We start from the raw sequence: 17,770 nt of genomic DNA, 5'->3' as shown, positions 1-17,770 counted from the left end.
CTGATGAAAACGAACCAAACTTGGTTAGAAAGAGGTAGAAAGGAATGGGAGCAGCCCCTCTCAGAGTCCTCTGTCCTCCTTCCCCCATCGGAGCTGGTTGTTCTCCAGGCTAGCTCCACATCTGTTCCTGGAATTTCCTTTGTCTGTACTCCTGGATTGTGTCAGTTTGCTAAGTTCATTGTCTTTTGTTTTACTGATTTACTTCTTCATTTTGGGGGAATACATTCTCTAGTAACTTCCTAAGAAAGGTTTATGGGTGAGGATGTATGCCTACATGATGAGTGCGTTGCGCACCGTCTGGGGAATGGTCATGCTTGAAGGTGCTGACTCGGGGAGGTGGGGGAGGGGATGGAGGTATGACTACATGGTGAGTGCCAGGCGCACTGTCTGGAGAATGGACACGCATGAGGCTCTGACTCAGGGGGATGGGCGGGACACAGACAATGTATATAACCTGAGCTTTTGTACCCCCATGAAGAGCTGAAATAAAAAATAAAAAATAAACAAATAAACATTTTTATCATTAGTAGTATTTGTATGTCTGAAAATGTCTTTAGTCTACCTTCATTTTTGTTTGAGAGTTTGGCTCAGTATAAAATCCTAAGTTGAAATTTTTTTTCCTTATGATTTTGAATGTATTTTTCAATTAGTTTCTAAAATCTAGTGTTGGTATTGAGAAGTTCAATGTCATTTTGATTCCTAATCCTCTGCAAGGAAATTACCTCTTTCCCTCTGTAAATATTTAGGTTCTTTTTTAAAATAGGGCAGGCACGGTGGCTCACACCTGTAATCCTAGCACTCTGGGAGGCCGAGGCGGGTGGATCACTCGAGGTCAGGAGTTCGAGACCAGCCTGAGCAAGAGTGAGACTCTGTCTCTACCAAAAATAGAAAGAAATGATTTGGACAGCTAAAAATCTATATAGAAAAAATTAGCTGGGCGTGGTGGCACATGCCTGTAGTCCCAGCTACTCGGGAGGCTGAGGCAGTAGGATCGCTTAAGCCCAGGAGTGTGAGGTTGCTGTGAGCTAGGCTGACGCCAGGGCACTCACTCTAGCCCGGGCAACAAAACGAGACTCTGTCTCAAAAAAAAAAAAAAAATATATATATATATATATAGATATATATATATATATATACCTAGTGTCCTTAAAAATTCATAAGGATGTGTATCAGTGTAGTTCTTTTTTTTTAATTATCTCATTTTGCATTCGTTAGGTCCTTTTAATACAAATAATTATGTTCTTCAGTTGGGGAAAATTTTTTCTTCTGTTTCTTCTATTATTTCTTTGAAATATCCCTCCCTATTTTCTCTGTTATTTCTTTCTTAGACATCTGTGGAATATTGGATCTCCTGAATTGATTCTTTATGTCGCTTATCTTTTCTCTTACTCAATACTATCAGAAAACCCCACTATATTTTCCTAGGAAGTTCATTTCTCACTCTTAAATGACTATTTCATCCTTCCTTTCTTTCCTCAAATTTCTCACACCCACTCCTCCTCCTTCTTTTCATCCTCTTCACTGTTGTCTAATAACTTCAATTCATGACTTTGAAGAGAAAATAGATACAGGAGGTGTATCAAGACATGTAATTGGGGTTAACACATGCAGAAGAGTAGGGAAGAGAAGGAAGAAGGATTGGGTAGAAGAAGTCAAACTGTAAAGTGGTCTTAACAGAAGCCTCATTCAACCCTACAGCAGTTCTTTTATTATTATTATTTCAGCATATTGTGGGGGTACAAAAGTTTAGGTGACATATATTTCCCTTGCCCGCCCCCCCTCCCACCCCGAGTCAGAGCTTCAAACGTGTCCATCCCCTAGACGGTGTGCATCGCACTCATTATATAGGTATACACCCATCCCCTTCCCCCCCACACATCTGCCCGACACCCGATTAATGTTATTCCTGAATGTGCTCTTAGGTGATGATCAGTGAAACCAATTTGATGGTGAGCACGTGTGCTTATTTTTCCATTCTTGGGATACTTCACTTAATAGAATGGGTTCCAGCTCTATCCAGGAGAACATAAGAGATTCTATGCCCATTATTTCTTATAGCTCCATGGCATACATATACCACATTTTGCTAATCCATTCATGTATTGATGGACACTTGTTGGGTTTTTCCACATCTTTGCCATTGTGAATTGTGCTGCTATAAACATTTGGGTGCAGATATCTTTTTGATAGAATGTCTTTTTTTCTTTTGGGTAGATGCCCAATAATGGGATTGCTGGATCAAGTGGTAATTCTACTTGTATCTGTTTAAGGTATCTCCATATTGCTTTCCACAGAGGTTGCACTAGTTTGCAGTCCCACCAACAGTGTATGAGTGTTTCTGTCTCTCCGCATCCACTCCAACATTTATGGGACTTTTTGATAAAGGCCATTCTTACTGGAGTTAAGTGCTATCTCATTGTGGTTTTGATTTGCATTTCCCTGATGATTAGAGATGTTGAACATTTTTTCATATGTTTGTTGGTCATTCTTCTGTCTTTTTTTGAAAAATTTCTGTTCATGTCTTGCCCACTTTTTGATAGTGTTGTTTGATTTTTTCTTGCTGATTTTCCTGAGTTCTAAATAGATTCTAGTTATCAGTCCTTTATCAGATGCGTAGCATGCGAGAATCTTTTCCCATTTGTAGGTTGTCTATTTACTCTCATGACAGTTTCTTTGGCTGTGCAGAAGCTTTTTAATTCAATCAGGTCCCATTTATTTATTTTTGTTGTTGCTGTGATTGCCTTGGGGTCTTCTTCATAAATTCTTTGCCTAGGCCAATGTCTATAAGAGTTTTTCCCCCATTTTCTTCTAGAATTCTAATAGTTTCACTCCTAAGGTTTAACTTTGTTATCCACCGTGACTTGATTTTTGTGAGAGGTGAAAGGTGTGGGTCCTGTTTCAGTCTTCTACATGTGGCTATCCAGTTTTCCCAGCACCATTTATTGAATAAGGATTCTTTTCCCCAACGTATGTTTTTGTCTGCTTTGTCAAAGATTAGATGGCTATATGAGGATGGTTTTATATCTGGATTCTCAATTCTGTTCCACTGGTCTGTGTCCCTGTTCTTGTGCCAATACCAAGCTGATTTAATAACCACAGCCTTGTAGTATAGTTTGAAGTCTGGTAAATTAATACCTCCCATTTTGTTCTTATGCCTAAAATTACTTTTGCTAAACAGGGTCTTCTCTGGTTCCATACAAAGTGCACAATTATTTTTTCTATATCTGTGAAAAATGATGTTGGTAATTTAATAGGGATTGCATTGAATCTGTAGATCACTTTGGGTAGTATAGACATTTTAACAATGTTGATTCTTTCGATCCATGAGCATGGTATGGTTTTTCACCTCCTACAGGAAGTTCTGAAGGTTAGATAATTTTTCAGAATGGTCCCTAGTTGGGGAAAGGGGGCTAGCCCCTGATACTGCATGTTGTTCAGTCATTTGATGTGGGCTGCCCTTGAAGGGGCTGTGACCTTGGACTAGGCAGTTCTTTTCAGACGAGCTAATCTCTGAAGGGGGCTGACAGCCAAAGATTTATTTGACAGCATTCTCAACAGGTAGGGTAATAAGTCCTTCATTTGAGAAGGAGGATCTGAATGGGCACATCACAGCTTCTACCATATGAGCTACCTGCACCTGCCAGCAGTGTGCTGAACTGGCTCAAACCAGTTAGTGAGAGCCAACTCTGTACCTCCCTTCCCAGCTTTGCTTTTGGTGACATGGAGTTGGTAGCTTTAAACTGACCGTTCTGTGGAATTTAAAAATTTTTGTCCATCTTTTATAGCCCTAAGAGCTCTATTTCTTGTTCTCCAACTGTACCTTGTTCCTCATATTCCATTATTGTTTGTGGATTATAATAATGATTAGAATCTTTGAATGTATAACCAGCTAGCATTGTTTTTAAAGTTCACTGTTCCCTGAACTATGTTTATTTCTTCCAGGGATTTTTTTTCCATGTATCCATCCACCCATATATCAACTCTTCAGCTCTTAAAGGACCAGACATATTTTTAGGTGATGGTGTCACAATAGTGAACAAGAGACAAAAGGGCCCCATCGTGGAACTTCCATGCTAAGGGAGGCAGTCAGACAAGAAACTAGTAAATGCACAAAATAAATAATATCATTTATGGAAGCTGTAATTGCTATGAATGAACAAAAGTAGTGCAATGGGATGGGGTGTGTGAGAGTAGGGGGGGTGTCTGTTTTAAATAGAGTGGTCTGAGAAGATGTCTCTGCCGAGCTAACACATGAGCAGAGACCTGAATACGGTGGGGGACTAGGCCAGGTAAACCACTGCAGTGGGAAGCAGCCCCAGGGCTGATGGACTGTGAGCAGAGAACGAGCAGGCTATGTTCCAGGAACACCAAGAAGGCTAGCATAGCCGGAGCAAAGTGCACAAGGAGTCGGAGGGATAGGAGATGAATTTGGCAAGATAAGAAAGACCCAGATCATTTTTACTGTATGTATTGGTCTTTTTTCTTTTTTTTTTGCATTGGGTGACTTATTTCTATCAGGGTTCTACCAGGGAAACAGAACCAGTAGGATATGTATACATAGATGTATGCATGTGCTTTCTATGTGTGTGTGTTATACATACCTATGTAATCTATTGATGAGAGAGAGACAGAGACAGAAATGGAGACAGTTAGTGAGAGAGAGCAAGAGAGTGAGAGACAGAAACAGAGAGTAGGTGTGCAAAGGGTAGGGTTATTTCAAGGAACTGGTTTACAGAATCGTGGGGGGGGTAGCTAGGCAAGTTTGAAATATATAGGGCAGGCCAGCAGGCTGGACATTCTCAGGCAGGAATTGATACTATAGATTTGAGGCAGAATTTCCTCTTCCTCAGGGAAACTTCAGTTTTGCTGTAAAGGCCCTTCAACTGATTGGATGAGGCCACCCAGATTCTCAAGGATAATCTCCGTTGCTTAAATTCAACGACTGTAGATGTTAATCACATCTACAAAACCTCCTAGCAACACTCAGATTAGTGTTTGATTGACTAACTATAGCCTAGCCAGGTTGACACACAAAAGTAACCATCACAGTGACTTACTTCACATTTGGTGATCTTTGCCTGCCTGTTTATATTTAAAAGTGAGGGAGGAGACCGCCAACTGGAAGCCTTTGCTTTAGGATGAGAAAGATGAGGAGTAGAACCATATGATGGAAGGTCCCTGACTACCACATTGGGGAAGTTTCTTCCCCTGGAGGGCCTTCAGTTTCTCCAAGGAAGTCTCTGCTCTCTTGCCAGGGGGAGATGGGCTGTGTGCAGATGCTTTCTTCGGTAAGGGCTGGGGCTGAGGAGGCAGTGGGGACTTTTCCCACATTAGAGTCTTTTAATGAATGCCCCTTTTGGGGGGCCTGAATCTCACTCCTGCCCTTCATAGCACCTGGTATCGCCAGACCCCAAGGCTTTCCAGGGTTCTTCCAGGTACACTGGCTCCTTTTCGTCCCTATCCCTCTCTGTGAGCATCACTCCCACCTCACTCAGGCTGTGGCTCCCTCAACATTTAGTCATGACTTTATCTAGTTTTGACCTTCCCAAAATTATCCTGTGCATTTGTAAATTTAAAAAAGTAGTGGAAATAGTGTGTTTCATCTGCCATTTCAAGCCACTCAGGCTAATTTTTGCATGGAATAGCCTTGAGGGCAAGGTGGGGAAGGGAGTGTCTTTCTTTGTATGCTGAAGAACCACAGTGGCCTGGGAGGGGTCTGCAATACAGAGCACATTGGCAGAGCCAGTGACTTAGATTCAGCTCCAATGTTGCAGACCATCAAGGTCTTAGCTGACCCCCAAAGCCCCTAATTCCGTGGCTTGGTCAGCATACTGGTAGAGTGGTGAAATTCTCCTCCAACTTCAAGGGTATTTCAAGTTATTGATAATCTATTAAACTTGAGATATGGTTATCATCTTCGTCCTAATATTATAACGTGCTGCTCCTCCTGGGGGAGGCTCAGGTGAGGCTGTTCTGTCCTTCTGGCTTGTGTGCCCCAGATAAGATGATTGAGAAAGAAGCTCCTGCATAGAATAAATTATCACAGAGGGGGAGGGATAGGATCCTAAGAAAAGAAATCTGAACTGGATGGAAAAGGAGGAGGGAAGAAGAAGTAAATCCGAGAAAAGGAAGCAGTCAAGTTCAAGGAGAAGCATTGGGAATTGGGCCTGACAATCTCCCAGCATCCATCCCTCTACTCTCATCATCCCACTATAAGAACTTACTTCATGCTCACCCTCCCCGCTTTTGCCCCTCACACCCCATTCTAAGTTCACTCCATCAGAGACCTCTGGAAGGAGACCAGGGGCACAAACAGACTCCAAGAGAAGAGACAGATGATCAGGAAACAGAAAGAGATTCTGAACCACACAGGTAAGCCAGAATTAGCCATTTCAACAACAGTAAGAGGTCTTGGAAGTGTTGCCTTTAGAACACTTTCAAACTGAGTGTATCTCTGGTTTGAAATTTTACCGCAGGATATTCTCTGTGCACATCGCAAGATTATATTTCAGATAAAAAATGACAATATTCTTAGGGAAAAAGCTTTTTTTTTTTTTTTTTTTGAGACAGCGTCTCACTCTGTTGCCCAGGCTAGAGTGCCGTGGCGTCAGCCTAGCTCACAGCAACCTCAAACTCCTGGGCTCAAGCGATCCTTCTGCCTCAGCGTCCCAAATAGCTGGGACTACAGGCATGAGCCACCATGCCCGGCTAATTTTTTCTATACATATTTTTAGTTGGCCAGATCATCTCTTTCTATTTTTAGTAGAGACGGGGTCTCGCTCTTGCTCAGGCTGGTCTCGAACTCCTGACCTCGAGCGATCCTCCCAACTTGGCCTCCCAGAGTGCTAGCATTACAGGTGTGAGCTAACCTGCCTGGCCAGGAAAAAATATTTTGTTAGTTTAAAAATATCCGGGTTTCAATATTTATATATTTAAAAAGCATAGTATTCATTAACTGATGAATGAATAAACAAAACCTGGTATATAGATACAATGGGGTATTATTCAGCCATAAAAACAAATGGAGTACTGATACTTGCTATAATATGGACAAACCTTGAAAACATTATGCTAAGTGACAGAAGCCAGACACAAGACCACCCACATTTTTTATTTATTAATATATGAAATGTCCAGTACAGGCAAATCCATTGAGACAGAAACAGATTAGTGATTTGCCGAAGGCTAGTGATGATAGGGGGTTTCGGGACAGCTAAAGGGTATAAGTTTTCTTGTGGGGTGATGAAATGTTCTATTAATAAAACGAGATTGTGATGGTTGTACATCTCTGTGAACATACAAAAACCATTGAATTGTGCACTTTAAATGGGAGAATTGTATGGTATGTGGATTATATATCAATAAATCTGTTACCAGAAAAAGCATGATATTCTGGAATACTAGAATCCTTAAAATTGAGACTGCAATTGCTAAGAGGTGAATCTCTTCATGGATTGAGAGACTAGACTTTATAAGCGCTCAGATTCCTTTAAGACAGAGGAAGCCTGAGAATTATAGAATGTCGGTCTGGCATACTATTTTCAAGCTCCAGTTCTGCAAAATCACAATTCATTGGTGTGGTGGTTTTCACTTCACAAATGCTAGCATTAGAGTCAGCAGACCTACAGTCTAGTTCTAGTTATGCTACAGACTAACGGCACGAACTTAGGAAACTTTCTCAGCCTCTTAAAACCTCGGTTTCCTCACCTGGAAAGTGAGGATAAATAAACTGGGCCGTCCTCGTAGGTTTGTTGGGATGATCAAATGAGATGACAGATGAAAAAGTCCCTACAAGTGTTATGCAAATGAAGATGGTACACTTATTATTAATTTGGCTATTATGAGTAGTAATAGCAACTCTATATTGAATTAAGATGATGATTTGCTAATCTTATAAAGACTTAATTCTTATTCCGCCCAGTACCCCCCATAATATGCTGAAATTAAAAAAAAAGACTTAATTCTTTAAATTTGGCCTTATATGAACTAAACATGTCTTACATACTAAGTCCTCTTTGTATATTTCTTATTGGTCATTGGTACCAAAGAATACATATTTTTGAGAAATAACCTGGTAATATGTACAATTATGAACACTTACCTTGGGTCTATTACCTATACTTCTTTTATCCTCATGTGACCTATATAACTAGTCTGGGAAAACTGGTTTTCTTAAGTCAAGATGTTTACCTTGGTCATCTAGCTATTTAACTTGGTCATCTTTGCAGATGCCAGTCTTGAGTTCCAATCCACCTTGGTAAATATTTGATTGAACAGTGCAGAATTTCACCGGTAAACAATCTATACCCATTTCATTGTTTAGGCCTAAACTCATCATGTCTAATGTGGAAAGAGGTATTCCTAGCCAAAAATTAAAGAAAGAGTTGGGAAGTTATGATTCCAAATTTCTACTCCTGACTCTAATTTTGCCTCAAGCAATTAACATTTATTTACATTTCCAATATATTCTCATAGTTTGAGCAAGTACTCAAAACATTTCATAAAAGGACTGCCAACATTCACAGAAGCAGTTGTTTGCTCCGCTACAAGTAAAACTGCATTGAAAATATTCTTAAAGTGTTTAAAGAGCATTTGGCCATCAGAACAGAGCAAGTTTTGAAGGAGCCACTTCCTTTAACAGACAACAGAAATCAAAACATTTACCTCTGAAACAACGTTTTCCTTGGAAAGGAAAGTTTTGGCCTTTAATATGGCAACAAATGGGAGATTTAAGAAATGGAAACAAATGAGAATAAGGTTTCTTAGGAATTTCCTGGGAAGGGGTAAAAATTAAGTCAGTGTCAGGGCCTGGACTCAGATCAATATGTTGATTGATCTTTTTGGACTTACTTAGCTAAGGGTGTCAAAGTGGCTCCCTTGTATTTTACATGCTTTTCAGGATTTAAACAATAGTTTAGGAAAGTTTGCCCAAGAACCGGCACCTTTTGGATTTTTAATAGTGAAGAATGTTACTTGTGCAAGTCAGAATCTGATACCAATTAAATGGTGACAGCTTTGCCAATAAACAAGAATATGTTCTTCCATGGCTAGGAAGGGAGACTGCCACAGTTGACAGGCCCCGAAGATACATGGAGGCTTTTCAGGATTTATACATACATCTAAAAGGTTCCATGATGCCAATCTAGCGTTAAATGAGATTATAATATATTAGTCATAAGAATTCTTTTGGCTGAAAATGATAGAACCCCAACTACAAACTAGTTTAAGCACAAAAGACAATTTATTGATCTATGTAACTGAAAAATCCAGGGGGTGGATATTTCTTCAGGCATGGCTGGATCCAGATGTTCAAATGATGTCATTAGGAATCTGTGTCTTTCTATATGTCAGCTTTGCTTTCATCATATTGGTTTCATTCTCAGGCAGGCTCTCTCTGCAGCCTCAGGTTTACCTCACCCTTATAATTAACTTACAGTCCAGTAAAGAAAATTTCTACTTTTCATTGGTTTCAGAAAGTCCTGGGATTATGTCTCATTGCTTCAAACCTATCACAATGGCCAAGGGGACAGAATACACTGATGTACTAGGCCTGGTTTACCCTCCCACCCTGAAGCAGGAATTTGCTGGCAGTCTTGTTTGCGTCACATGGATTTAGAATGGGACAGGGGAGGTTCTTTGTAGAAATATTAAAGTACATAGGTGCTAACTAGGCAGGCAAAAATAACAGATGCCGCCTACGTGCATGGCAAAGAACATAGTAAAATGTGAAACTCGATACAGCCCGTTATACAATCATATTTAATCTATACAAATTGCGAGGTTGCCACTATCCTTATCCCGTAAACAAGTTGTTGTTTGGTAATCCTTTTGCATGTCAATAGACTTCCTAAATTCTGCATAATCTCTCAAAATGAAAGGTAGTAAGGATACCTTCAATTTCATTGCCTACTTCCACTTTCAGCATTTCAGAGATTCTAATTTCTCAAAACCTGTGCCTAATGTATGATAATGACATACTATTTTCCTTGTTTCTCAAATTCCCTCTGTTCTACTTAAGGGAGGTGAGTTTACACATTTAGGCAAATGGCATGAAAATTTACCACATCAGTGACTGGAGAGAGGAATTCGGTATAAGGTAGTTTATCCTTAGACTTTACCCAAGGGCATTAATGAAATACCAAGGGGCCTTATTTCCAAAAGTGTTAGTTACGTTATAAACCCAGTGGCAAGGACCCGAAAGGCTGCACTACAGAGTAACTCAATGTGGATGGATTTGAATGTGCTGTGCAAACTGGGGAAGACTGAGTCATAGCTATGCATTTTCTTTTTCAGACCTGAGAAACCCTGAGATTAGTGTTCTTTTGAATAAGGGTTGGCAGTAAAATTAAGACTGTTGTTCATCCATTATTACTTTATTCATCCGTTTGATTAACCCACATTTTAAGTGCCTACTATATGCCAAGCCTGGGAAGACAGTGCTTAATAAGACAATTTTCCCATCCTCAAGGACCTCAGAATCTTTCTGGATGACAGAACTGCAAGCAATTGCAACACATGATGAGAATCAGTACAAAGGAGATAGGACAAAGGGACATGAGAGAAGGCGCCTGGCTCCGGCAGTCTAGCAAAGCTTCAGAGAGGAGGTAGTCTTTTTTAATGGCTGCATAATTAACACTCCTATGGATGACACAGAAGGAGCTCATGTAAGCTCATTCTCTCTCCTCTCTCCCTCTCATGTTTGCCTGTCTATATGTCTATTTGTCTATTTATCATCTATCCACTCAATGTTTATTCCAGCATTCTTTCCGTGCTTATAGACGGCATATAACTGAGATTATATTGCACCTTCATCTTGCCTGCAGAGAATTCAATCAATGTAAAAAGGTCATGACTGTTTTCTAGTGTTCTTAAAAATCCTTCAAGAATGTCATTTTAAAAAATTAGACTTTTTATTTTAATATAATTCTAGATTTATAAGCAACTGTAAGAAATAATACAAAGAGATTCTATATATCCTTTACCCAATTTCCCCCATGGTGATATCTTGCAAAACTATAGTATGATATCCTAAGCCGAATACTAACATTGATGGAATCAAGTTACAAAATAGTTTCATACTACAAGAGAATGTTATTTATAATAACTGCTTAACAATCCATTTTATGAATGTGTCATAATTTATTTGTTCTGCTATTGTTTGACATGTAGGTTGCTTCCAATTTGGGATTATAATTAATAATGCTATAGAGAACATCTTTGTATATAATTTTTGGCCAAAATCTCTGTTTATTTTTGTAGGAGAGATTCCTCAGGTCAAAGTGTATATATATTTTAAGGTTCTCAACACTAATTGCCAAATTGCTTTCCAGAAAGATTGTACCAACTTATGCTCCTGCAGTGCATGAAAGTGCTTGGCTTACCACACTCACCAATGTTGAGTATTAAAAAATTCTTTGCCAGTTTGATGAGTGAAACATGGTATCTTAGGATATTTTTGATTATTGAAGGTAAACATTTACATATATTAATATATTATATTTTTGCATTTTTCTCTTGATAGTTATCTGTTCTTTTGATCATTCCTGCTTCATTTTTTTAATTTATAAATACTCTTTACATATTAAGGATGTTATCTTTAACAGCTTTATTTAGATAAAATTAAAACACCATACATTTCACCCATTTAAGCTCTACAATTCAATGGCTTTTAGTTTGTTTAGAGTTGAGTGTCCATCAGCACAATCAATTTTAGAACATTTCATTGCCATAGAAAGGAACGCTACTGCCCTTAGCTGTGACCCCCAGTCCCTCCATCCTTTCTATTCCCCGGCAACCACTTCTCTGCTTTTTGTGTCTGTATATTCGCCTATTCTGGATATTTCATATATGTTCTATTTCATGGATCATATATTATGTGAGTTAAATCTTGTATATGATGTGATGTACGAGTCCAACTTCATTCTTCTGCATATGGATATCCAGTTGTTGTAGAACTATTTGTTGTAAAGACTATTCTTTTTCCACTGAATTGTCTTGGCATCATGGTAAAAAAATAATTTACCTTAGATGTAAGGGTTTGCTTCTGGACTCTCAATTCTATTCCATTGATCTATAAGTCTATCCTTATGTCAATATCACACTGATTTGATTTTTGCAACTTTGTAGTAAAGTGTGAAATCAGGAAATGTGAATCCTCTGACTTTGTTCTTTTTTGAGATTGTTTATTTTGGCTATTCTGGATCCCTTGAAGAATATTATTCTTTTAATCACCATATTTCTTTGTAAATAACTTCCCATTTGTGATTTGACTTTTGTTTATGCTATTTAATTATACAGAAATTTAAAAATTTCCTTTTTGATTTTAATATTGTTTTCACATGTAGAAAAAATTCTTTTATATTATTAATTTTCTAATAGCCTTCTAAGCCTAAAGTTATTTTTCTATTTATTTTCTTCTTTACAAATGAGTTATAAAAATAACAATTGCTCACTGTAAGAAATTAACATGATTACTTATTAAGCAAAAAACATGAGGTTCTCCTATAATCAAGTGCTTTCCAATTTCATTCTCCAGAAATCACTGTTAGCAGTTTGTATCCTTCCCAATCATTTTCTTTTTTTTTTAATTTTGTTTTTTCTTTTCTTTTCTTTCTTTCTTTCTTTCTTTTTTTTTGAGACAGAGCGGACAGAGTCTCGCTCTGCTGCTGGGGGCTAGAGTGCCGTGGCGTCACCCTGGCTCACAGCAACCTCAAACTCCTGGGCTCAAGCAATCCTTCTGCCTCAGCCTCCCGAGTAGCTGGGACTACAGGCATGCGCCACCATGCCCGGCTAATTTTTTCTATATATAATTTTAGTTGGCCAGATAATTTCTTTCTATTTTTAGTAGAGACGGGGTCTCACTGTTGCTCAGGCTGGCCAATCATTTCTATGCATATGCACATGTATAGTTTTTAAAAAGAGATATGAAATATAAATATTGTTTTGCTTCTTTCTTTTTTTTTCACTTAACAATATAGCAGGGCATCTTTCCATATGTAGATCAATCTCATATTTTTTATTATGCTAAGGAAAGCCTTTCCTACTCCAAGATTATAAAAATATCCTCCTATGTTGTCATCTAGTACTTTTATAGACTGCCACTCATTTGTGTCTTATTTAGTTTTAACTTATTTTACAACAACTGTAGCATTAGTGGAATTCTTAATGTCATCCTATCCCAGGAGTAGGGAAATTATAAGTGGTTGCTTCTCTTCCCTTTGCACGTATTCAAGAGAAGGGCGGGCAAACATTCCGCCTGTTGACTTACATTCAGACAGCTTAAATTGGCTAGGCCTAGGGAAAGAGATGAGCGTGTGTCCCTCCCCCCACTCATTCTCTTTTGTACTTGCCTGCACCCATTTTCCTCAAGTATAAATCAGTTGTTCCCCATAGAGTGCTTAAAAGATCTCCTTGGAATGATTAGCCTATGTAACATCAGTCCTCTCTCCTGCCAGAAAATTTTGAAAAGGATTATTATAGAAAAGAGTGACCCTTGCAATTCCCACAAAGACTTCTAGTATTTGAGCAAAATCGGGCAAATCCCTCTGGCATTGGCTGGGTTTCAGAGTTAGCGCAGTTTTTATGCTGACACCCCAACCTCTCCTCAGCTGGCCACAGCTTCATGGGCAGGGCTCCTGCAGGTCCTGCTGGCTCTTTTGCTAGCTTCCCTTGGCCCAGTCCCAGGGGCTTTGGGCTCAGAGCAAGGAAAAGAGCTCTAGTTTCTTTCCTTTTCCACTTGTCTTCTCTACGGAGTTGCCTCCTCCTGCCTTTTTGTTTTGTGCCTGCTCTAAAGCGTGTCAAGACTCCCAAGCCCATGAGAGATGGCAGCCCAGGTGTCTATACAGGGGGCTTCCTAGGACGCCAGCGTTTGGGATTCAGGGATCTGGAGGGCGCGGGACTGGGCATATCCTAGGCCTAAGATCTGAGTGTGTGTGTGTGTGTGTGTGTGTGTATTTGCGTTGCTGTTGTTGTTGTTGGGGGCATATTTCGGCTTCAGCACAGGCCCTTTCAGACTATCCAGGGCTCGTACCTTCTTGGCGCAAGCAAGGACAGCAGCCCTGACAGGGCCACTTGCATGTGCCCTCACTGTGCAACTCCGTGGCGCTGAATCTTTGACTCGGCCAGTACCGGCCGGGATGCTAAGGAACCGCCGAGACTTGCATGAGTTGCCATGGGAGTGCGAGGCCGGGCCACCTCCTCCCACCACATGTGCCTGCCTAGCCCGGCCTTCCCTTCCCTGACAATGGGCGACTCCGCGGGGGTTCTCGCCTCTGGCTCCTCGCGTCCCTCCTCCACAGCCCCCGCCTCCTCTCAGGCTCCAGGAAGCGCCTAGGCGTGGGTGCGCACCCAGGAGGAGTTGCCCTGGCGGCAGCGGCGGCCAGGAGCCCGCCCTTGGAGCCCCAAACTCCGACCAACTTCTCGCACTCGGCGCGCGCGGCGCTCCCAGGCCGCCGGCGCCCCTGCCCCTGCCGGGGCCGAGCGGGGCCGGGGGCGGTACTCGGCCGGCAGCGCCCGGGCGCACAGGGGCGGTGCGCTGGGCAGAGCTCCGCAGCGGCGGGCTGGGGTGGCGGCACCGGCCCCGCATTCCAGCGGGAGGATGGCGGCGGCAGGGTCCCGGCACCACCTGGGCTCTCCAACTAAGGCGGCCAGGCACTCGTCCCAAGCTGCCGCCTCGGCGCCACGGAGCCCTGTGCCGTGCCGCCGCAGCCCGGGCCTTCCCCTGAAGCCGGACGGCTGCACTTTTGTGCCGCTCGCCCAGGCGATCCCTCTGCAGGTGGACATGGCCATGGCTCTGCGGCGCGTGAGGGTTGCCGAGAAGTACGGGAAGAGCTACCTCTGCCTCCTGCAAACGGTCTTCGTCGCAGGTGAGCTCCCTCCTAGCACTGGCTGCCCGGCGGCCTCAGGCTGCAGCCTAGCTCGCCCGCTCCTCTCCTCGCCGGCTCCCGCCCCGGCCGGCTCGGCGAGCACACTTTGTCTCCCCCTCCACACCGCGCGCGCCTCCCCACTGCAGTGGCGCTCCCCGCCGCGGGCTCCCCCGCCATCCGTGCTCCGTTGTCCGGCCAGCTCCGCGCTGCCGGCGTGCAGCTCTCGTGCGGCCTCGGACGCCGCAGACGGACCGTGAGAAAGTCCGGGAGGCGGTGTGAGGGTGTCCGCCGCTGCTGGGTCAGGTCCCCTGTCCACTTCTTACTCGCTTCGGTGCGTCACGGGAGAAGTGGGAATAGACCTTATGTTCCAAGCCCGCATCCCGCACACCAGAACCCAGCCTCCCGGAGGGTGAACTTTCCTTGTAGTATTCCCTGGAACTGGAAAAGCGAGGTTCCCCCCCCCAAAAAAAAACCCACCACATTTGGTGGAAACCAAGTAAAAAAGACGTTCGGATTCTGGTGCGGGCGGCACAGCATTTGGAGGAGCAGTTGTAGGGAAACGGCTACTGCCACCGATTTGGATTTTTTGTCCAGAGAAGTGCATCTTTTCATCTTGGTCCATGAGCTTTCTGCCTCCCAGGGCCCTCACTACTAAGGCAGAAGCTCTTGTTTGTCTGGAAGGACAAACAAAAACAAAGTCAACCAACTCACGAAACCTTTACTGCCGCTGCAGCGGTTTGGTTAAGGGTGTGAGTGGTGTAACGTGGACTTGGTCACTTGCCAGTGATGATGAACTCAGGGTTAGCAAGCCCAGGTCGCCCAGCTTTAGGGTTGGTGCAGCAGGGAGGGTGCAGCGGGCTCTGGGGCTCTGAGGAGATTCGTCCTATGGGACCATTCTGACCGGGGCGCTGGAGCAGCCGGACAACGGAGTGTAACTTTGAGACCTTAAGTTCAGCTGGTGCTTTTCAGACAAGCCTGCAAGGTGCTGCAATCGATGGTATGTCTTCCTGTGCTCCCATGGTCGTATTGGCTTACCAAGTGCTAAACCTTGCAATGGGAGTTTTGGTGTTCAAAAAATCGACTTGGTGGCCATTTCCCACAAATCAGGGAGCCACAACGCATGTTCCAAACATCCCTCTTTATTCAGGGTTATCTGCGAGAATCTGAAGGAGCCATGCAAACCACTTCATTTAGACCAGAGGAAACAATTCAAAGCTGTGGTCTATGCATCTTCATAACACAGAATTCTTTGGTCTTGCCTGTTTTGTTTTGAGGTGGTCAATATTATTTTCTCTGCCTGATAGATCATTAAGAGGAATGTGGTGAGGGGGCACAAAATCCTTCCCATCTTAAGAGCAATTTAAATAGTCTTTGGAGTCTACACAAGAATTTCACTGAAACTTTCTGTGCAGTGCAGTGGAAAGTACTTTGGGTCTTGTTCTCATTATGTCCTGCATCTTCCTAAGAGCTAAAAATAAGTCAATAAATAAAAATTTAAAAAAAATCTCAGTAGGAGAAATGGGTGCTTAATCACGAGTGTTAGCTCTGCTATGAAATGTAAGCCAACATTTCTACTGCCAATGCTTTCTCTTGTTTCTAGAGTTGAGTGATGTTTCCTCTTACTATACCTTTGAAGCCTCCTGCATGTTGAGAAGCCCCCATTGCTGTGGCATCACAACACCTAAATGACATCAGTTGCTGTGCTGTGTTTTTATATGCACTTGTAGTACTTTTGTACCTTTCAGCATTTTCAGCAGCAGCCTCTACCTCCATATGGAACAAGAGAGTGCACTGAAAGGGGTTGTACCCATGTGGATAGAGCACATGCACAATAATTTTAAATGTGAAAAAAAATTCATATACTTTAAAGCTATTCATATATTTAAAAATATGTTTACTGACTGGACACAGTGGCTCACACCTGTAATCCCAGTGCTTTGGGAGGATCACTTGAGCACATGAGTTCGAAACCAGCCTGAGCAACATAGTGAGACCCTAGTCTCTACCGAAAATAAAAAGATTAACCAGGCATTGTGGCATGCACCTGTAGTCTCAGCTACTTGGGAAGCTGAGGCAGGAGGATCACTTGAGCCTAGGAGTTTGAGGTTGCAATGAGCTGTGATCGTGCACTCCAGCCTGGGGGACAGAGGGAGACCCTGTCTCAAAGAGAAAAAAAACATTTACAAAGCTTTTCATTGTGGATAAGAACTTTCTGAAAGACCACTTGGGTAATGACCATGTACGGATTGCCCAGGGCCATAAATTATGCTACAGTGTAATAAGCTAATCATATCTGTGGGTGCAGGATCTGCCCCGGGGCAGGGAGAGGAGGGAATGGTTGACTTCACTTAGGGAGTCAGGGAAAGACTCCATGGAGAGAGTTATGCATGAGTTGAATTTTGAGGGATGCATACAAATGTCTAGGTGGACGAGGTGGGAGTGGTGGAGATTGTCTGTGGTAGGGATAGAAGGGGAGAATAGTATTCCAGGCAAAGGAAATAAGATGTGCAAAGACAAGCAGAAGGGGAAAGAATAGTAGGTTTCAGGAATTGTAGGCGCCTTTTAAATGATTGGAGCGTAACATATGAAAGGTAAAGGAGAGAGAAATTTGGAGAGGTAGGCAGGGGCTACATCAGGCAGAACCCTGTAAGTGAGGCATATTAAATGGTTTTACCTTATTTCCAGAGCAATGGGGAGTCATTGGAGTGTTGTAAGCAGGGGAGTAGAGCGAGGCTGTTGCATATGGTTGTATGGGTTGTGCACTGGAAAAACTTTTGCAGGCTCCATTCACACAGATTACACCGTGAATGATGCCCTTGCTAGGGTTGTACAGTATACAATATGCACAGTGGTCAAGAGTGGCTGTGCATGGTGGGACTTTTTGCTTTTACAGAGATCACTCTGGT

General features: G+C 42.4%; 1 protein-coding gene and 1 non-coding gene across 2 annotated transcripts in view; one reads left to right on the top strand and one right to left on the bottom strand.

The window, feature by feature from the left end:
* Nucleotides 1-8,964: 8,964 nt before the first annotated feature.
* Nucleotides 8,965-9,095, bottom strand: LOC123628982. The gene has a single exon (XR_006731857.1). It is a non-coding gene; the product is annotated as a small nucleolar RNA SNORA24 (small nucleolar RNA).
* Nucleotides 9,096-14,653: 5,558 nt separating this feature from the next.
* Nucleotides 14,654-17,770, top strand: part of MCF2 (MCF.2 cell line derived transforming sequence) — a 96,912-nt gene continuing 93,795 nt past the window's right edge. The window contains exon 1 of the mRNA XM_045538859.1: nucleotides 14,654-14,864. Within this exon, the coding sequence (XP_045394815.1) occupies nucleotides 14,780-14,864 (85 nt within the window). The 5' untranslated portion in view covers nucleotides 14,654-14,779. The remainder of the gene's footprint in view (nucleotides 14,865-17,770) is intronic.

This window comes from Lemur catta, chromosome X (assembly GCF_020740605.2).
Source record: "Lemur catta isolate mLemCat1 chromosome X, mLemCat1.pri, whole genome shotgun sequence".
Taxonomy (NCBI): domain Eukaryota; kingdom Metazoa; phylum Chordata; class Mammalia; order Primates; family Lemuridae; genus Lemur; species Lemur catta.
This window is presented reverse-complemented; position numbering and strand designations above follow the sequence as displayed.